The following is a 22068-nucleotide window of genomic DNA, read 5'->3' as shown; positions in this document are numbered from 1 at the left end:
ACATCTTGCTCACCTCCTGTCTGGCTGCAGAACCCACCGCTTGACCCTTCCTCTGTTCCCCCAACCCCTGTAGCCTGGAATCCGTCCCCGCCGCTGCTCTGCCCTCCCCCAGACCCGCGAGTCCGTCAGTCCCCGCACGCTGGGTCGGTGCCTGCGCCGAATCGGTCCCCGACTCGCGTGGGCCGTGCTTTTGTTCGGCTGCCCCAGGCGGGCCGGGCCCGGGCGGCCCGGCGGCGCGGCTCCCAGGCCGGGCGGGCGAAGGGCCGGGCCGGGGCGGGGCGCGCGCGGGGCGGGGCGGCCGCGGCGGGGCGGGCGGGGGCCTGGGTGACTCAGCCGCCGCTCGCTCCGCGGTCCGCGCGTCCGCCGGCCTCGCAGGCGGGGCGGAGAAAATGGCGTTGCCCCCGGCCGCCGCGCCCCCCGCCGGGGCCCGGGCACCGCCGGGGCCCCGCGCTGCCGCCGCCGCCGCCGCCACCGCGCCGCCGCTGGGCCTGCAGCAGCTCTCGGAGCTGCGGCCCGAGCCGGGCGGGGTCCCGCTGCACTCGCCCTGGACCTTCTGGCTCGACAGGTGAGGGGAGCGCGGGGCTCGCCGCCGCCTGCGCCGCCGCTTTGTCTCGGGGCCCGCCTCCCCCGCCCCGGGCCGGGTGCGCTCGGGCGGCCCGGCCCCCAGCCCCGGGCCCCGGGCGCCGGCCCCGCCGCGCGAGCTCGCGCAGAGCCGGCTCGGAAGCCGAGGGTTTTGGGCCGGCGCGAGCGGCTGTCGGGCGGCCTCGCCTCACGGCCGGGAGAGAAAACACGCAGTCCCCAAAGTTTCGGCAGCACTTTTCCTCTTTCTTTCCTTCCGAAGAAGAAACGCCGGCGGGCGGGTATCCTGGCTGGGCAGTGGGAGATGCCGGGCCTGGCGGGGGTGATCGGTCCTCGCTGTAAAGTGGGGCGAGTGATGCTGTCCTGGTCACCCCCCCCACGGGGCTCTGGGGGAACTCGGGACACGACCCTCGCTGTGACAGCGCTCGGGAAAGTCGACCAGTCCCCTGGGAAGTGTGCGGAGGTGGTATTGCTATGGCACAGCGGGCGCCTACCCCCGCCCACCGCTGCTGCCTTTGAATTCTTTCTCATCCACTGGGCAGCTGTTTCTTGAGCACTTACTGTGGAGCCACACGCCTGCTAGGCGCTGGGGATTCAGTGGTAAGCCTTGCCTCACCTTGTTGGTCAAGTGGGCACAATTATAGCTTTCTCAGGGGACAGCTCAGGTACCTTCTCAGAAATGCCTACAGGACTGCCGCGTCTAAATTAGCACCCCTCCTCCCTCCCATCACTCATGTCCTCCCTGTTTTTCTTCATAAAGTTTATAATGCTACCGAGTTGTGTTGTGTAGAAAACTGTTTATTTTTCCTTCTGTCTCAATCCCTCAACATTACCCTCTCTGTCACGGGCCAGTGAGCAGGAACTTTGTGCCTGGCACCTAGTAGGAGCGCAAGAAATTTTTGACAAATGAATAAATGGATGAATTGCAAAGTCCCTTCGTAGTATCTGTCACCCAGCCGGTGCCCAAGGATGACACTTCAAGGTTGTCCCAAGAGCTTATGGAAGTTTTGATGACACTGTATCTGTATGGTTAAGTGTTAGGGAGGTATGGATGTGTCAGTTTCCTGTGAAATTTACTCAGTAGACGCCAGTCTGGTTTTTAAAAGCCTTGCGTAAAATACCTGCAAGATTTTTAAAAAGTGATATTCATCTTTTCTTAGGGAGACAAGCTCATTCCTTTCTTCCTGTTGGAATTAGCACCCATCTACAAGAATTGACACTTGGAGTCATTGTCTTTTCCGGGGACACAGAGAAGTTGGGGGGTGGGGAAGATACAGTGAGTCTCGTTTTTTGTTTTTTGTTTTTCTAATATTTTCACTTTCGTTATGAGATGCTGAGAGAGCGTTTTACTGTCAAAACAAGAATGGTTTTGGCACATTGTAGCAGAATGAAATCATGTGTATCTTTGTTTTCAAAGGTGTGTTGTAATTGCTGTTACCTGGTATCTGTTTTCAAGGCGTTAAATCTGGACCTCTGGACCATTGGCTACCGGTGGGCTGCTGGAAACAGTATCAAGGGAGTGTGTTTATAAACAGGTCAAAGATTAGTCTCCTTACAGGCACAACATTTTTAAGAATGGCCTAAGATACTAATACTATATAGCAACACAACTTTTAAAGAATATCTGGTATCTTTTTTTTTTTGGAAGCATAGTTGGTATACAATATTATGTAAGTTACACAGTGTACAATATAGTGATGCATAATTTTTAAAGGTTATACTCCATTTATAGTTACTATAAAATATTGACTCTATTCCCTGTGTTGTAAATATATCTTTGTAGCTTAACACAACTTTTAAAGAATATCTAATATCTTTTAAGTTAAGACCATGGTAACTCCAACGAAGACAGACTGTAGCTTTTCTACTGTGTGTTTGCACATTTTTGTTCTCTGAAAGCCAGTAATCAAATGAAACATGTTACTGCCACCACGTCCAAATCTTCAACAGAAGTGGCTGTATTAATTTAGAAATGATATTTAGTTCCAGCATTGCACATACGAATTCATTTTGCCTGATCAGTCATCTCATAGCTACTATTGAACTTGCTCCACTTCCCTGGAGATGCAGGGTACCCCTGTTTCCCTCAGGGTTGTGAACACATTGTCTTCTAGAGGTTCCCTTGTATCTTTTTTCCCCCCAGACAAACAAGATTGTAGAGAGGGTGGTAAGGCTCTCAGGAGAGCCCTCCAAGGGCAGCCTTCACCTCAGGTAGCTGATGTCTGCTGCCGATGACATCAGTCTCGAGAACCACACCATCCAAAGGTCTCCTGCTACTTGAAAGTCTTTGGCACCTACCTCTTGGCCTGTCCTACCTTCCAGCCTACTCTCTGTGATGATGAACAAATGATCTAGCCTCACTAGGCCTCACTTGCATGGTTTGTGAAATGGGGATAAATAATCATAGGATATTCTGAGGGCTACATGAGTGCTATGAATGTAAAACACCAACGAGTGTCCTAGCATAGACTACGTGTACAGTAAATGCTAACTACTAAAATTATTATTCAGTGCTCCCTAATTACCACCCATTCGCCCGTCAGTGGTTCCCCAGAGCAACTTGTCTGAATTTAGTGTTAGGAAACCAGCATCCTAATTTATTCCCATCATGGATGAATTTGAGAGTCCCCCCAGTAGAGTTATTTGCAGTTTCAGTAGTAAACTCCAGTAAGTCTTTTATTTGTTTTGTTTTGTTTTTTAAAATAAATTTATTTATTTATTTATTTATTTATTTTTGGCTGTGTTGGGTCTTCGCTTCTGTGCGAGGGCTTTCTCTAGTTGCGGCGAGCGGGGGCCACTCTTCATCGCGGTGCGCGGGCCTCTCACTGTCGCGGCCTCTCTTGTTGCGGAGCACAGGCTCCAGACGCGCAGGCTCAGTAGTTGTGGCTCACGGGCCTAGTTGCTCTGCGGCATGTGGGATCCTCCCAGACCAGGGCTCGAACCCGTGTCCCCTGCATTGGCAGGCAGATTCTCAACCACTGCGCCACCAGGGAAGCCCGTGTTTTTTTTGTTTTTTAATTAGACTTTATGGCTAAGGATTCAAACATTTGGGGGATAATTTTGGCTGGGGGTATAGGATGAAGAGTTTTCCTCCCCTTTTCTGAGTATGTAAAACTCGGACCTGTCTTGATTCTTGGAGGCCACTCTTGGTTGTGTGCCTCTGACTGCTTTGTTTTCATCGCATGGTGACCCCCCTCTCCTCTAAGTTTTATACATGGGCTCAGTGCTCAGGCCTCTTCTCTTGTTCCCATCCACGCCAGTGATCTCATCCAGTCACAAGGCTTTCAGCTCCATCTGTGCGCTGGTGATTCCCAAAACCTTACACTCATGCATCCAACTCCTCCTCTCCGTCTCCATGTGGATGTCTAATACACATCCTTACTCAACACGTGCCAAACCGCTTCCTCGGCTGCCCTCCCCATCTTGTCTCCTTCGTCTGTGTCATCTCAGACCAGAGCAGTTAACAGCAACTCCATCCTTCCAGTTGTTTGTCGCCCCCCTCCAAATCTTGGAGTCATCTGTGATTCTCCTGCTCTTCCTCCTTACCTCCCCCCCTTTTCCATCCCCTTCCCCACCCTTCTTCCTCCTGCTACATCCGTTAACAACAAATGCTATTGATTCTACCCTCAAATGCATCTAGAATCCAATGTATTCTCACCACCCACATCCCAGACCCTGGACCACACCACATCTGTGACCTGGATGAAGGCAAGAGCATCCTAACTGCTCTCCCTGCTTCTGCTCTTGCCCCATACAGTTCATTCCCATCACAGCAGCCAAAGCGGTCCCTTTAAATACCACAGTTAAAACGTGTCACTTCTCTGCTCCCGGGTCCTCTCCGAGCAAAAGCCAGAGTGCTTATCATGGCCCTTGAGACTCTGCAGCATTTCCTGGCCCCGCCTGGTACACCTTTCTCCTGCTGTCTCTCTTGTCACTCTCCCTACTGCACGTGCCCTTCTAGCTTGCTGGACCCCTGGCTGTTTCTCCATCATCCTAAGCATGGGGCTTTGCCACTGGGGGGTCCTTCCTCCTGGGATGCTCTTCCCTCGATCATCTGCTAGGTCTGCGCTTCCCTTACTTCCAGTCTCTGCTCGAATGTCATCTTCTCAGCAAGGCCTTCCCTGACCACTGGTACAAAATGACCCGCATCTCCTGACACGCTCCCCGAGGCCCTGCTCCTACTTTATTGTCTCTGTGGGGTTAACACTGTTTGTGTGTCTGCTCTTCACCAGAATGGACACTTCCCAGGGTTCTTTTCCCCACCACTCTGTCCTCAGCTCCTAGATCAGAGCCTAGGACAGCTCTATTCAGCCCACACTGAATATTTAGGGGGCTGTTGAATTCTACCCACAGTGACTTTCCCTTCTCCTGTGGCGGCTGATTTTACTCTAATTATCAGTTGCAAATCTGCATCCTAGCCCTGACCTCTCTCCTGTGTTCCGGACACACACGACCTACCCTGTTATGGTCAACACCACCACCGTCCTACCTGGAATCCCCTTCTCTCTCACATACCCTTCCCTGTCCAGTTCTGTACTTGACGTTGCTCCAAGGCTAAGCCGTCCCGTCTTCTCCGTGTCCCTCCCTCTGCACATCCTGGGCCCCTCCAGCCCCAGTCACACGCTATAGCCTCCTGCTCCCAAGCTTGTCCCTCCCCAAGCCTCCCCGACCTGGGCTCACAGGTTAGCCTTCTAAACTACGCCTGGTCTCGTCGTTCCAAAACTCCCCTGCCCCTCTCCTCTGGCACGGCAGTGGATTTTGACTTTGTGTCTCTCACCACCTTAGGGTGCCTCTGTTGTGGGGTTGTGTGCTCCAGCCAGGTGCAATTGTGGGTCTGCACCCCTACCTTTACCAGCAGGTCTGATTGACTTTTGTGGTACAAACTTCTGTATTGCTGTTTTTAATGTGAAACCCACCTCCTTTTCAGCTTCATCACCTGTGTCTCCCCAACTCCATTATACCGCTCAGTCTGCCCATTCTCTCTGGTAACAACAGCAAACGCCTGGCCCTTCTGCTGGATAAACCATGGACTTGCCAGCCTCTGAGATTTGTCTTGTGAAGTTCCTTCTGCTTGGGTTGCCCTCCTCCCCTTTGTCTACCACACATCCTTCGAGGCCTTCCTGAGTTGCCACCTCTATAATTGTCCTTAAAAGGACTTGGCCCAGGCATGATTAAGCCCACCTCCTTTGTGGTCCTACCGCATGTTTATAGCCTGTATTTGTATTAAGGATCATTACTTCCTCCTCCGTCCCTCCCTCTTGACCATGAGACACATAACTGCCTCGTGTCTGCTCCCGGAAGTGTGCCTTAGAGTGTGCATAGTAGGTACCTAGTGAGTGTTTGTGTTCTTGTGGTTTGAATCGCAAAGGTGGGCCCTCACTACATCGCCCACCAACCCCACCCCATCAGGATTTAGCTCCACCCACAGTGTTAAAAGATACAGCCTCCCAACCCTGCCCCAGACCTGCTCCATCAGACCTCTGGGGTAGAATGTGCATCTGTAACAAATGCCTCAGGTGCCAAAACTTCACAGTTACTGCTCTGTTTGTTGGTGAGATTAACGAACATATTAGTCGCCAGTCACTGTTGTAGGTGCTGAGAATGCGAAGATGACAACATGGGCCTGGGCCTCCCAGGAGGTTACACACCATCTGCTCCAGTGGCATCAGTTCAGCCAGGTACTGAACTCTAGAGGGACCCGCCTTCCAGGGTAGAGTACGTTCAAGTGTGTTCCAATGGTGTCTGCATAAGAACACGTCTCATGGAGGCGGGGTGGGACCAGGCTTGACAAAGAGGATCCGCAAATCATCCTTGTTCATCCCAGAGCGGCCTGCTGGGTGTAGGTGAGGGCAGGGGGCTGCATGGAAGGCCGTAGGTGACAGGGAGAAAGTGGCTGGAGTGTCGACTTTTCCTGTCCTTTTTCCCCATTCTTGCCTTTCTGAACCCACAAGCTCTCTTAATGACCAGGATTTTATTTTCTGTAAGAGGCAAAGGGGTCCTGGGTACTTCAGGCAGGGAAAGGCCCTGACCTAGGGGATCCCAGCCTGTCCAACTGTGGGTCAGTAGCTGCTTCCTACAGACAGGCCTGAAGGCCCTAAACGTCCTCACTCAGAAAGCTTACTAGTCCTTACCTGGTACTAGCTTCTCGAAAATATATTTTCCTGTTTTCAGGATTACAGATGCCATTTCCTTATTTCCAAACCTAAGACAGCTGGCAGGACTTCAGTGACCTGGCCCTTCTTAGTTCCGTTGTCAGCTCTGTAACATTATTACACTTCTCTTTCACCCAGCCTCCGTGTACTAAAGGATTAATTAGATATGGAGATGAAAAGAGTCCCAGTTGCTACCAGCAAGGAGCTCATAGGCCAGGAGTGACAATAGACAAGAGAAGGGGAAAAAATCAAAATCAAATAAACCTGCAAAAATAAAGCATTTAGATTATATAGATAGTTTCAATAGATGCACTATTAAGTGTTATTAATAGGCCCTGGCCCATTTTTGCAGGTGACTCTTTCTCAAACAGGAAGCTGGTGTAGCCACAAGCCACAGATCTATTTAAAAGTGATTAAAATGAAATCATCTTTAATGGAGTGAATGATACATACAAGGGATCCCCTTCATCAAGTATCTGGGCTTGTGCAGATTTTCTCTCTGGCAGCTGAGCCTGATGTTAGTAAATTCAACAAGACGACGGGCTTTTAGGAGACATATCCCTGGCTTTGAAATTTTCCCCGTTTAGGTTATTCTCTTGGCTGAAATGAACTGATCTCTCATATAAGGTGAAGTCATCATTCGTTTTTTCACCAAACGTTTATTGTGTGCATGTCCCCTGGGCATGTCTATCCATAACTTGGCTATCCTGTAACATATGTAAAGTTGTAAACATTTTTTTTTTCACTTTAACCTATTAATGTTCACAGCTGTTTACTTCAGTACACTGGGCACTAGACTGGAGCTGTACATAATTTATCCACAGAATCCTCACCATACTGAAGTAGGCTGTACCAGCAACATTTTACACATGAGACAGCTGAGGCGCGGACAAGTACCTTGCCTGAGGTCACACAGCTAACGTAGAACAGAAGCGGGATTTGGGGTAAGGACTGTGTGACCCCAAGCACTGGCATCCCTCACCCCACTGAGCACTGCTTCCCTGTGCGTATGAACAGTGAATGGGACACAGTTCTCCCGTATTTCATATCCTCGAATATGGGAGCTGGGCAGGACTCGAGAGGTCATCTGGACCTGCCACTGAATTTCTCAAATAAGGAAACTAGGGGCCAGTGTCACAGGAGATAATTAAGCCAAGGACTCCCTGCTTTAAAATTGGCAGAGAAAAAGAAGAGAGCCCCACCTAAAACCCATATTTAAGTGCCTTTATAGGATTGTCCTTCACATTTAATGATAACCCCGTCTTAGTCATCTCTTTGGGTGATGAAGAAAATGCATCTGTGAAAAAAGATGATATTTTTTTACATTTTTCCAATGATGTTGTCTGTATTCCATTAGCTTTTATTTCCCATTTATGGTGATTTGCTTTACATGATATAAGTCAACAAACCTCAAACTTTAATGTATAGACAGATCACCTGGGATTCAGCAGGTGTCAGGTGCGGCCTGGAGACTCTGCAGCTCTAACAAGCTCCCAGGTAATGCTGCTGGTTGATGGACTATATAAGTGGCAGGGATGTGGGCAGGGTTTGGGGAAACGTTTTCAGCTTCTTTCCTTTGTAGGAAGCATCTCCAGAAATCCAGGTCCCTGGTAAGTGGTACTGTGGTCTGCTGAGAGCTAGCCAAGGAATGGTTAAGATAATTTCTGGGGTACTGACAAAGGCATCTATCCCCATGAATTTTATTCCTGAGCTTAGCCTGCAGCAACCAGGTGGGGTTTAATGGAGAAGGCACATTTGGACTGCTGGAAAGTCAGGGTTGAGTGTTGCAAGGTGCAGGAGAGTTGAGGATGTATTTGGTGCAGCGTTGTGTTTGCAGCACCAAGCAGAGTAGGGGGTCATGCTGGAAGTGATTAGTTTAGGCTCCTGACAAAGAGCCAGGTTGCCAGGGACCCTTGGTTCAAGTACCAACTCTCCTATTAGCCAACTGTGAGCCTTTGGGCAAGTCGCCACCCTCAGACTTAGTTTGCTTATCTGCAGAGTGGGGTTGCAACCGTTATTTACCTCATGGTGTTTAATTAATAATGCATGCATGTAGCACACAATGTGTGATCTTTTCACCTACTGGGAGCACAGTAAACATCTCTTGAATAAGAGGGAGTATAAAAATGCTTTGAAGCATCTCAGACTCAAATTGAGCTAAATGAGTTCTGTCTTGTGAAGATTCTCAGGAACCTGCTTTAATGAATTGATAAAGATGATTTGTAAATAACACATTGAATTATTGCATGTAAATGGTGGTTATGTGCCTGGAAACCATTTAAGTTGAATAGTTGGTCCAACTTATTGAACTTCCTGCCTTCTCCTAATTCCCCAAATGAAAAGTGATTTTAACCAGTTTTACATAGAGAATCTTAAGATGCATTTGCTCTAATTCCGTGATTAAGTTGAAGACACACAAGGGCAATATAAAGCTGGACTTGGGGATTTTGTAACATTAAGAGTTCCCCTGACATCTTACACTAATCGTCTACTTGGCAGACCTAGGAGGATCCCTTCCCACTCCTGCCTTAACCATAACAGCTTCTGGATTCGCCAGGTCCAAGTGGAAGCAGCTCCTCGAAGCTGTGGCCTTAAGCCCAGAGAGACTGGCACCGGATGGGCTTTCTTTCCTGAGGATGGACCCAGGAGTTTCTCAGCTCTGTGTCACTCTCACAGACTTCTTGGGATTTTTGCCCTCGGTCCCACAGATTAGAAAATGTGCTCGGTGTCTCTTAGTTGTGATGGGTTCCCCCTCTGTTCCTCTTCCGTTCTTGCTGCTGCTGCTGGTGACGACAGCAACTGTTGCTTGTTAGATGCCAGTTGCTGTGTAAATACTTCATGCGCCTTAGCTCTTGCAGTCTAAGTAGCAGTCTAAGTAGGGGTAGAGACCATTCTCAGAAAGGGGAAGCGAGGGTCAGGAGAGTCAGGCTTGTCACACAGCGGGTGGCTGGCAGAGCTGGAACTCAGTTCTGTCGATTTCAAAGACCATCCTCCTAAGCCCTCTGCTTTCCTGCCTTCCTGCCACAGCCCAGCTTGGCTTTTGTTTGGTAAATTATCTTCCTCTCATGTCCAGCCTCCGAAAATGATGACCTGTAAATGCTTTCTTCCCGAATTGTGTTCCTTGTATCACGTTTTGGGGTATCGTTATTGCCAAGGGTTCTGGTGGCGTCTAACCCTGTCCCACGTCTCTTCTTCCCCCTCCCCCCAGCCCCTGCCCCCCAGCAGTGTGGCTAAATGGGTAGTGGTGGAGGAGGGAGTGAGTGGCAAGGGCAGTGGGTGGGCCCAAGGATGGAGGAGATAACGTAAGAAGGGCTGAGAGGGGGATTTGGCGGAAGATGCGCTGTCTGTGACCACCCATGCTGACAGTGACTGCTTGGTGTTTTACTGAGAAGCGTCCTCCTCCAAGAGGAAGATCGTGGGCCTCAGAGCCAGAGAGACCAGGAAAAGAACCCGGATCTGCTCCTCAAAAACAGGCTCACTGAGTTTGTTTCCTAGTCTGTAAATGGAGATAATGATACCAACCTGGCAAGCTTGCTGTAAGGATTGGAGATCTATATGCAAACCCCTCTCATATAGTACGTGCTCAGTAAAAGGAAGCCATTATTATATTACTGTCATTAAATTAAAGGGGAAACTCCTAGTGGAACAATTCAAACTCCTTAACCTGATCCATCCAGGAGGCATTTCTTGTTCCATTGCTGTGTTCTCAGCTCCAGCTGTATACTGTGAGAGGGTGACATAGTAGTCAAAGAATGTGAAAGTAGGTCCTGATTCCTTGGTTCTGCGATTGTCCACATTCAACGTTATATTACTGGTATATTCCTCCCTCAACTTTTTCTCACACTTCCTGCCTCCCAGGCCAACAAAGAGGAACCTAAACATTGTTTCTTTGCCTTTAGCAATCTGGGAAATTCAGAGAGGCAGGGGTGCCAGTTCTAGAGCATACACTTCATGAGGACAAGGGCTTCATCTCGAATGAGCACTGCTGTGTCCTCGTCAGCTAAAAGAGGTGTGCAATGAATCTTTGGTGGTTAAATAAATTATAGGTCTTCTTAGGCTGTTTGTTGCACGTACACGGCAGGGTTTCTCAGCGTGGACTCTTGCCATTTTGGACCTGATCACCCTTTGTTGCGGGTGCTGTCCTGTCCAGCCCTGGCTTTGCCCACTCGATGCCAGTGGCACCCCTCCAGTGGTGATAACCGGAAATGTCTCTGGATATTGCCAGATGTCTTCTCCTCAGAGGCCCCATCACCTCTACCTAGATGAGCGCCCTTGGTCTGCAGAGAGAGGGTTTGGTTAGGGTTCTGTTGAGAGGTTTGGGTTTGTAACATGAAGGAAGTCAAAAGATTTTTTTAAAGATGTGAGAATGTACTGTATGTATGATACCAGTAAAAAAAAAAAAAAAAGTTTCTTTCATTGAAATCCACTACACACACTTCCCTTCCAGTTGCCGCAACTTTCTGTTAGAGGAAAAGGGAAGAGAGGGTTGCCGGCTGCCTGCTGCCAGGGCTGCAGCTTTGCCAGCAGCTGCCCGCACTGCTACTTTAAGAAACAGTAACTGTAGATGGTACGGCTTCCAGTTCAACTTTGAATCAGCAAGTCCAGTACAGACTGACCTGTTTACAAGGCAGATCATTTACAAATCTCGGCTTGTTTTCCATTTTAAAATTGATTTTGTGGATATGGCCCAGTTCTGTTTGCTAAAGATGGCTGAGGTTCAGGCACGAGGTACAGGCTTTTTAGTGTCTTCTAGTGACTGTCTGGATCAGATTTGGCTTGCAGGAGAATGGCTTTCCTTGCGCTGGCCAAGCCAGCCAACCATTCACTACTGTCAGAAGGTCCGACAGCATTTTTCTTATTTTGACACCTGGATATTCATAAAACTGTCCAGCATCTGGAAGGAACCTTGAAAATGAGAGAATCCAACCTCCTTCATTAAGAAATTAGGCAACTCATGGCACAGAGAGATCAGCTCGGTGCTTTGCAACCACCTAGAGGGATGGGATAAGGAGGGTGGGAGGGAGATGCAAGAGGGAGGAGATATGGGGATATATGTATATGTATAGCTGATTCATTTTGTTATACAGCAGAAACTAACACAACACTATAAAGCAATTATACTCCAATAAAGATGTTAAAAAAAAAAAAAAGACATTAGGCAAGTCATTTTCCATAGAAGCTGACACGTTTCCTTTCAAACACCAATACATCAGCATCCTAAGATGTTAAGCAGGATAGAGCTGTTGTTGAGCGTGATCCTGTTGGTTTTAGGGAGGACCTTCTCTACCTTGATCTGATGGAAAGACTATTCGAAGAACATAACGTGGACACAATCTTGTATTAAAAGTAGGATTCAGCAAAACGGCAGCCTTGATGAGAACACACCAAGAGTCAATTATAAAACTCCGTTAAAAAATGTAAGTGTGTAGGGGCTTCCCTGGTGGCGCAGTGCTTAAGAATCCACCTGCCAACGCAGGGGACACGGGTTCGAGTCCTGGTCCGGGAAGATCCCACATGCCGTGGAGCGACTAAGCCCGTGCGTCACAATTACTGAGCCTGCGCTCTAAGAGCCCGCGAGCCACAACTACTGAAGCCCGCGTGCCTAGAGCCTGTGCTCTGCAACAAGAGAAGCCACCGCAATGAGAAGCCCACACACTGCAACAAAGAGTAGACCCCCCACTCGCCACAACTAGAGAAAGCCCGCACGCAGCAACGAAGACCCAACGCAGCCAAAAATAAATGAATAAATAAATAAATTTATTTTTTAAAAAAAGTAAGTGTGTATATGGCTTGACTGGACAGTTTAGCAGTGAGGGGTAAAGAGCAGGAAGTCTCAGGTCACCTGTATGCAAATCAGGTTTCTGTGGCCTGAGGCACCTTATCAAACCTCTGTAGGCACCAGGCTGCTCAGCTGTAAAATGGTAAGAAATAATAATGACATCTGAATATGCAAGCTTGCGAGGATTCAGTGCTGTGATGAAGGTGACTTGCTGAGCACACAAGCAAGAATTCAGTCCATGCACATCAGCCCCTGGCATTGTTGTCGTATGAAGCGCTGCCTCCTTGTTTCATGCTAGAGCCCTTCTTGGACTCTGGAGACTATAGAGGTTTCTTCAGAAACCTCGTGCAGTGAAACTGAACAGACCTAAATGACTTTGTATAATTGTCTCCTGCTAGAATATGAGTAAAAGACCAGAACGTGGAGACAGAGGCATTTAAAAAGAGGCATATAAAGCAAAGGTTTATCAGTGATTTTTTTTTCTGGGTGAAATGGTGGTATTCTCATGTTGTATTTGCTTAAGTTGACATGTTGTATGAGGTGAACACTCAAATTATACTCATGCTAAACCGTCATAAATTGAATGGTAGTTTTAAAAATTAATAAAAATTCAAAATACACAGTTTTAAAAATGAAAAAATGCAAAGGACATTTCCTACCTTTGGATCCTTATACCACCCCCTCCCCCAGTCCCGCTAGGGAAAGAACCCTGTATATATTCTGCTATATGCTTTGGGCAGCCAGGGGTATATCTTCCGGGCACATTTGGTGGAGAAGTCAGCTAAACTCTTCAAAGGAAGAAAAGTCAGTATTAGAATAAATGCCAGTAGATTTTCATAGAAAGGCAATAGATTGTTCATGTGAAAACCTACTCAGAAAAGGTTAAGGTTTTGGGGGATTTTTTTAGTTTTTTTCCCCAATCCTTTTGTAATTTAAACCCCAAACAGCATAAAACCTGTATCAAATAGCAAATTAGTATTTATCTAAGTCAATACAGTCGTACCCCGGGCAGTCCAGATAGAGCGACGGATGCATCGTGGGTCAGACGCCACCGTCGCAGGTGCTGATCCAGTGCCTTGCTCTTCATCACGTCCTGCAACGTAGCTATTTGAGGCTTCGGGTCTGGCGGCAGAATGCAGTCATGGTGGTTATCGTGGATTTGCGTTTGTCAAACAAACAACGTCCGGCACACTCATAATAACTAGAAAAGAGTTGTAAACCTGGTGCTTTGGGGAAGATTTATTTATCAGACTCCCCCCGCTCAACAGGGTCCCTTGTTTGCCTCCACACTAGTCCGTAATCATGCTTCCTTGTGACCTCCAGGCTAGGGAGCTGTGTTCAGAAGTGCGTCTTTTATATCAGGTTCAACACCCAGGTCCATATGACTGGTCCATAATTCCAGGACTGCTAGTCTGCAGAGCTGTGCCCCTGGTGCCTGATGCTTGCCGCACACCTGGGCCTCGCCCTCTGCTCTGCCATCCCCTCCACCTCTGAGCGGGCTCAGTTTTGTGCACATGTCTTGCCAGGAAGTTCACCATCTTGAGGTCCCCTGGGGACTGTGTCTCGGAGGGTCAGTGGCTGGTAAGGAGCATTCCTTTTATAGATTCCAGATCCTGGTGGGTCAGCTGTGAGCTGGTGCTTGCTCCACACCGCCAGCCTCTTAGTTCTTACAGCCAGACATGGGGCTGTCAAGCATTACTTGAGTTTTTCAACTTTAGGCCTGATGTCACTGGACCCCAACATTCCTGAGCGAGACCTGCTAATTCAGTGTAGGGAGAAAGGAGAGGTAGCAAGGATGGAGAGGCTTCACTTCTGCAGATTGATGAGACCACGTCCTGTTACCCCCAAACCCAGGACATGGTGCTGGGTAAAGCCGGTCACAGTGGATGGCTCTTCTGGTGAATAAGCTGGTAGTATGTTGCCATCTAGTGGAACATACGGCAAACTAAAGATGAATGTATTCTGACCGCAGAGTTCAGCAGAGCTAATTAAATCCGCCAGAGAAAATAACTGAAAGTATTTTCTAAAGGCAGGTGTTTTGGAAACACGTGCAAATTCAAGTGAGGCGAAGGGTGACTTTTAGTAATCATGTTTTCTTGAAGTTGGCAAAAGGTCACCCAAGAGTTCATGAATATTTACCACCAAGGAACTAACAAATTTTTCAAACATATAACCAGGTCAGGACCCTGCACTGTCATTGTCATCTATACAACAGGCCCAGTTTCCTATCGAGAGTCCTAGGCCAAAAAGGCTTGGTTGCAACATGGTTATTTTTGTATTTTTTAAAATGTGATTTTAAGGTTTCCAATGTGTTTCTTACATTTCCAGTTTTCCTGTTAAACCTCCACAGGATAAATATGCTTATTTTTAGGAGACGCGAACACCTGACTTGACAAAGTAGGAGTTTCACATTTTAAATTCTAACCAGCATCCCAGAAGTGTCCGCGTCTGTGGTTTCAGACCTGATTTGTGTGAAGACCTGCAGACTTACATTACACTGTGGAATGTTTCATGAACACTGAAACATTTTCCTTGTTTCTTTGCTCTTTTGCTTCTGTTTGCTTAGATCCCTCCCTGGTGCCACAGCAGCTGAATGCGCATCAAATCTGAAGAAAATCTACACAGTACAAACGGTACAGGTAAGATCAAGAAACCTGCTGTACGTGGGACAGTTAATCATCCAACCTGAGACCTGTGGTGTGCTGGCAGCGCCCACCCGGGGCTGTGCCCTGACCTCAGCTCTCATGTCCACTCTGGCAGAGCAGTCCTCAGCCACGTCTACCCCAAAGGCCAGCTGAGCACATGCCCGAGTGGCCTGCTCTTCTCTTGGTGACGTGTGGAACCTTATCATCTCCCAGACCCTCGTGCCTCTGGTGTGGGTTTGACGATATCGCTCTGTGTCCTCATTTAAGCACCAGCTCAGCCGCTCCCTCTCTGGGCTCTGTTTGCCATCGGTGAGAGGCCCTGGCACCCACTTGCAAGCTTACCGAAGGTCACACGGCAGGATAGTGTTGAGCCTGAAAGTGGAAGGTCTCGGACCCGTGTCCTACTCCACGTTCAACTTCCATCATCCTAAACTGGGCAGGGATCAGCCCTTTAATTTGTGTAAGACTGGTGTGATGGTAGCACCTGCCTCCATGGGTGGGTATGAGGACCGAACGAGATGATGTCTTTATCAGGCTTAGCAGGAGACCTGATACATGGTAGGTTGTCAGCAAATGTAAGCTCTTAGATCTCTTAGTTCTTTCTCTACCCAACTCTTAGGATGAACATTAAAAAAAAAAAACAAAAAAAACACCTGGTTTATTTAGTTGATCACATTACTGTTTTCTTCCAAAGCAAATTCTATCAAGTTTCTCCCCTTCCTCTAGTTTAATACATTGTTGTACACAAGATAAGTCTTTTAAGGCTGCTTCATACTTGCATTGACTGTGTGTCCTGAATTTTCTAGAAGGGCCAGTTTTAAATCGTGTGTTCTGCCCTTAAATCTTTTAATGTCTTAGAAATTCCAATAGATCGGTGTCTCTTTGGCAGCCTCTCACTTGCACAGGAGTTGTGCAGAGATCTTTTTTCAGACACTTCTCCCAGTATCTGGTTCAGGAAATTTAGTACTCACGGTTATGCAGCCCCAGGAATCTGATTGTAAGGTGCCTCGTGTGGCCACAGAGGGCCCTAAGCCGGGTGTAAAGACGCAGTCCCTACCACAGGCTGTCTCTGAACTATTTGAGAAAATGACCTAAGCATGTGGAGAGCAGAATAACAGTGCTGTTGTAAATAAGCATTCAGTGCCAAGTACAAGCAGTATCACAAGACAGCACGTGGGCCACCGTCCAGAGGGACAGATGCTCTCAGAGTCCCGGAAGGGGTCCCCTTCACTTCTCCTCGTGGTGACATTATGGACCTTGTTACCTCTTCCCAGCACCGCTGTGTAAACCTCAGAGCACTTGATTCTAAAGCCTGTCCTCATGTAGAAGTTCTTAGAGCCCACTGATTTTTTTTTTTTTTTGAGGTCCTCATTAGACTTTTCCCACGCTATTGTGACATTGGATCATCAGAACTGTGCCTGGGATTCCAGGAAGACATTGGTAAAGTTACACCGAGGGATTAGTTTGTTTCCCTGACCCTGTGTGATGACAACAGAGCATTGGTTGAGCCTTGGTATCTGGCAGCAAGCGACATAGGGTCTTCAGGGACCAATTTAAAGTACCCAGGCCGGCACATACTAGGAAATACCTTCTTAAAAACTTCATTGGGATATAATTTATTCGGTAAATGCAGGTTTCTTAAGTGTAGAAGTTTGGTAAATTTTGACAAAGATACGCAAACATGTAACTGTCACCCGGATCAAGATTAAAAAATTCCATCCCGTCGGGAAGTCTTTCTTCATGCCCTCTTCTTACCAGTCCTTCTTTTCCGGAAGCAACCACTATTCACATTTCTGTCACCGTGCATTGGTTTTGTCTTTTATTGAACCTCATATAAATGGAGTACTATATTGTGCCTGGTTCCTTTCACTCCATACATACTGAAGGATCCAATGAATGAATGAGAAATTAATAAATGAACCACTTTCCTGTCACAGCAGACTGCTCACATAACGATCTGTTAAGCTGTAACCACACATTCTCAATGGTGACAAAAATTGATGCTTGGTGTGGCCAAAAAAATCATGCTGTTTTTATGTAGAAAGCACAGATAGGCATACAGTACATAAAGAGATATATAGTGGTGGTATTAAAGTTTCACAAGAAAGTGTTTAGGAAAAGGACTCCTTCAACATAGGGGGATGATAATGAAACACTGCCCCAAGGGGTCAGGAAGTTCTGTCGTGTCTCCGATGTGTCTGTCCTCCTCCGTTTCTCCATCTGTAAAACAGGTGGTAGCAGTTCCTCCTCCCTAGGGTTGAGCGAGGGTTAAATGAGATTGCGTAGTTCTTACTAGCGCTTGGTACTTAGTAAGCCCTCAGCTGTTGGCAGCTTTTACAGAAGGTTGGATTCTACGCTTCAGCTTCATCGGTTGACCGGGGAGGTTGTGGGCCTGGGTGTAGGGTGGTCACACTGCCTGGGTTGGTATCTCACATCTGCAACTTAGTAGCTCAAGCAAGTTGCTTAACTCCTCTGTATCTGTTTGCTCATCTCTAAGATGGGAATAATTGTGATACCAACTGCATCATGAGGTTGTGAGAATGAAATGGCACAAGGACGTAAAAATCACCTAGTAAGTGCTGGATGATAATAATGAATTCGTCTGCCGTTATTGGCCTGCTTCTATTGGAACATCTTCTTGTACATTCCTCAATCATGTTTTAAATCACAAAACTGTGTACCACTACTTCTAGATGATTTATTTCAAGCAGTCATTCCCCAGATTATACCACTGCAAATACCTCTACTTACGAGAATGTATTTAACTTGTCGATGAGTTTGGGGATTTCAGCCTGTGTCCTTAATATCTGTGAATAGTCCTTAGTATTTGAGAACTAGCCTGGGTGCTGATTTTAAAGTCATTTGAGGATATCCTTTTGCCCCACTGTCTTTTTATTTTGTAGTTATATGTTGATTCCTGAACTCTCGCTCTGTCAGCACTAAAAAATTACATCCCTAATCGTGTCTGTTTTTCCCTCATCTGTGTTTAGATTCAGTGTAATTATCATGTGGTATTAATGATTGCTTTCCGTAAGGACATATTGAATAATATGTCTTTTTGTACTTTGAGGCCCTCAGCAAATCAGAGATGCTGATGGGGGTGGCAGAGGAATTGTTATCCCCGTTTGTTAGCTGGAGGGGCTGAGGCTGGGAGGGAAGTGGCCCGAAACGTGGTAGAAACAGCCAATCACGCTGTGCTCTGGGACTGGAACTCCCTCCTTTTCTAGGTCCGTCCTCTTGCTTTTGGTCCACCCTGACTGAGGAGTGAGGGAGGCCTGTGTCTCCAGCTGTCCCACTGACCCCTGCTGAGGGCTCTCATCACAGCTGCCAGTAATGTCCTCTGCTTGGAGTTAAATTTATTCCCTCCTTACCTGCCTTTCTTGGAAAATCCCATGTTTCATCTAGATGTGTTTTCCAGGCACTTAATGATTCCTTTTACCCTTTTGTAAACATTTCCAAATTTTCCACATTTCTTCTGTGTTTTTAAGTCCTAAATGCATGCAGCGCGGAATAGAACACAGCTTCTGAACAAGCCTGACTTTACCTGTGGGAGAAGGCAGTTACCGGCCAGATACGATTTGCAGGGGAGTGCCCCCTTGCTACCACAAGACCAAAATTCCAGCCCTGAAAACTCATTCCTGTGTAGCATTCTAACCCACCTCAGGTATCACCTTCAAGGTTTTGCCACACTGCGTCCTGTTGTTCTGTGTCCTACGCAGTGGTCCCATAAATTGACCGACTTTTTACTTAAATTTACGGAAAACAGAAGCTTCATATTTCTTCTGTAAATGGATATCCAGCATCATTTATCATAAACAGAAGGTCTTCAGAGAAATATAGGTACAATCTCTTAAAATGAAGAGACTCTTCCTTCTATTACCTGTGTATGGCCGGTGATATCAAGGCATCATCCCTTATCAGAAGGTTGTGGAGCTGCTGTGCTCTCGCAGGTCATTAAGGTAGGACAGCAGATTGCTTTGCAAATCATTGGGAAAGGGGGGCTGTCCCTTTTGGGAGGAGAGGCTTTATAGGTCAGGACCGATCATGGAGAATGATAGAAAGATTGATTCAAAGTCCTCGCTGCCCTGGAACACAGCAGGGCAGCCCACGGTGGGTGGCATCCTGCAATAGAATGACCTGCAGTGAACCATTTGGGTGAAGGGATAGGGTCGAGGGAAGAAAGAGAGAAACTCCCTCCTGAAAAAAGAGAGGGAAAGCCCTGCAGGCAGGTCTACTTCATAGTTCTGTTTAGTGAAGCTTAGTATCGAGAATAACAGGATTATGTAGCTGTCATTTAATTTATTCATGGGGTGCGTGATGGGATCAACATTATAGTCACAACCCAGTTGTGCAGAAACAGAACTGAAGTCAAAGTACCTGGGTCCTCTGTCTGCTGACATGTTGGCAGTGGCAGCCGTTGTGCAGGTGGGGTGGGGTGGGAGGTTAAATCTTGCAAAGTGAAAGTGATTCAGTCACTTCAGATGTAAAACTTGGTCTCTCAAGGGGGATCAGAATATGCCACCCCAAAAAATGTCACTTTAACTTAAGAATTACTTTGAACTGAAGGCAGTTGAAAAACAGCAGACCCAGGAGGAGCTCTCTGACCTCCTCTATCTGCCTGAAATCAGGGCATAAATTACCCTTTTAAAGGTGACATAAATTTACATTTGTAAAGGTATCCCTTTTTCTTACCACTTGAGTCTGCATGACAAACCTACTAAGCAAATGTGTGTACCCTGTATTTCCTCAGCACAGTCACACCATATACCACCTCTAGGGGCCCCAGACCCCCTTTCCTTTGTCTGGTCACTCTCCACAGTTTATCATCCTTTGTTAAAATGGCGTATAAGCTTCTGAGTCCAATCACGTCTTTGGGTTTTCACCAAAGTGAAAGCCCTGTGCACTGAAAAATATTAACATCAATAAACATATACCTATGGGCCTTCCCCAGGAAGCCGAATACACACTGCTCTGCTGTTTCCCCCAACTTTTCTCCTGTTCTCTCAATGTGTGAACCCCACTTAGCTCCCTAACTCGGACTTTGTTTTTCATTCATTGACTTAACTGCGTGGTGAGAAATTGCCCACTCCCCCATCAGTCCTCCAATTGCCCACTCCCCCATCAGTCCTCCAAACTTTGGTTCTCACTTGAAGTCAAGCCCTCTGGAATGCAAAGCAAAACCCATTTCTCTCTCCACTACCTGGCTCTCCCAGGCCAGAAACACTTTGCTTTCAGCCTGTTGTGTCTGCTGTGAATTAAAAAAACATCCATTAAGCTCTTCTGTTGCCTTTCTTCTGGGCTCTGCCCTTCCCATAAACCATTGCTTCACTTGGTGGGATGCAAGCCCCAGCCAATTAGAAATACCTAAGGAATGAAAATGTTTGTTTAAAATTTCAAAAATACTTTCAAAGATTTATATGCTATGACCCTCGGAAGAAATTCTGGATTTCTTGGGTTTTTTGGAGGTGTATTTGCTGGATGTTTTTCTTTTCTTTCTTTCTTTTTTTTTTTTTTAACACTGTGTTGTCTGTCACCACACGACATCTTTTCTTCTCAAGTATTTTCAAGTATAGTCTCTTTTTTTTTTTTCCTTCAGAACATTTAGTAAAAAAATGAGGAAATTTGCCAGTTTTCCTGGTAATGATTGATTATCTATTTGGCAAAAGACCGTTGGGAGGAGCATAATTGCTTCAATCAGGGCTGGTAGGTTGGGGATTTGTTAAGTGGACACCGTGGTCTAGTGAAGCTGACCACGTCTGGGACTCATCACAGCACCTGTCTTCCGTGGTGTCCTCACGTGTTGACTGAGTAAGTGATGCCTGACTTCCCTCCCTCTCCTCGGGTTGTCATTAAGGCTTTTGAAAAAAACGCTTCATTATTAGTAATAAACATTGTGCTTAGTTTTACTGAAATCTACTGTTTGCAGACCACTTAGAATTAATTATAAGTCTAAGGGCTTTTGAAATCTGTTTGCAAGGTTCTATCTGTAGTAAAATTTAGATGCTTTAACAAACATAAAAGGATGTTACAGAGCATATGACCAGGAATTATCACGTTTCCAGTGAAACAGCGCTTTCGCTTCCGCAGGCGAGGAAGGAGGTCTAAGGAGCTGTGTGGTGCCAGGTTCCTTCCTTCAGCTCTTTTGCCATCCTACATGCTTGACGAATATTCCACACACTGCGTGAGGTTTGCAATATGGAAACAGACCGACTTAGTGCCACGGACTTTCATGGGGCTCTTTTCAATGAGGTCACCGCATATTTCATTCTCATTTTGTGTTCATGCAGAAACATGCAAATATGCACTTGAATAAGTACGTTAGGTCAGGGTGAAGTCTCTCACTGTATCTTCTTGGGCTGTAATCTCCTCCTCTCAGATTTGCCAAGACTAACAAAATCAGTTGTCTGGGTTTTCAAGAGAAGCTTCTAAAGCTACACACTGTAGCACGATCCTTAGTGTGATTTTCTCACCTTTGGAACGGGAGAAGCATTTTGTTGTGTTTTCCAAGGTGCTTCAAACACTGGGTGAAAAGTTAGGATTTGAGAACTTTGGCAAGGGTGTGAGGGCAGGTGCTCTGGCCTGGTATGCCTTTTAGGAGACTTGAAGTTTGCTGGCACCAAAGTCCTCTTGGTGGAAGCAGAGATGTATATTCTAGCATAAGTGTGTCCATAAATTCTGCACAGGTCATTGCCACATCATTGCAGAAGTCCTAGGCTAGAGCTAAGGCAGTGGCATAATCAGTGTGATGAAGGGCACGTGCTGGTGGGAAAACATCTTCAACAGGTGCCCCTCACTCTGTGACCTCATCCATGACCTCGTGACCTGGTCCATGGCTTCTAGGACTGGAGAAAGATGTGCCGAAAATATGTAGTAATATCTGCAGAGGAAATAGCTTAGTGGGTAAGGATGCAGG

The 22068-nt window shown here is 47.0% G+C and overlaps 1 protein-coding gene across 3 annotated transcripts in view; it reads left to right on the top strand.

The window, feature by feature from the left end:
• The window catches only part of EIF4E3 (eukaryotic translation initiation factor 4E family member 3), a 63286-nt gene that overhangs the window by 24492 nt on the left and 16726 nt on the right, over positions 1 to 22068 (top strand). For 2 of the 3 annotated variants that reach the window (XM_059940187.1, XM_059940186.1), the window contains exon 2: positions 15077 to 15149. Coding sequence is in view for 1 of the 3 variants with exons in the window: in XM_059940185.1 (XP_059796168.1) it covers positions 390 to 565; positions 15077 to 15149 (249 nt within the window). In the remaining 2 variants the exon portion in view is untranslated. Of the gene's footprint in view, positions 1 to 389; positions 566 to 15076; positions 15150 to 22068 lie in introns of those variants that run through there. The other variant, XM_059940185.1, reaches the window with a different exon arrangement.

Source organism: Balaenoptera ricei, chromosome 11 (assembly GCF_028023285.1).
Source record: "Balaenoptera ricei isolate mBalRic1 chromosome 11, mBalRic1.hap2, whole genome shotgun sequence".
Taxonomy (NCBI): Eukaryota; Metazoa; Chordata; class Mammalia; order Artiodactyla; family Balaenopteridae; genus Balaenoptera; species Balaenoptera ricei.
This window is presented reverse-complemented; position numbering and strand designations above follow the sequence as displayed.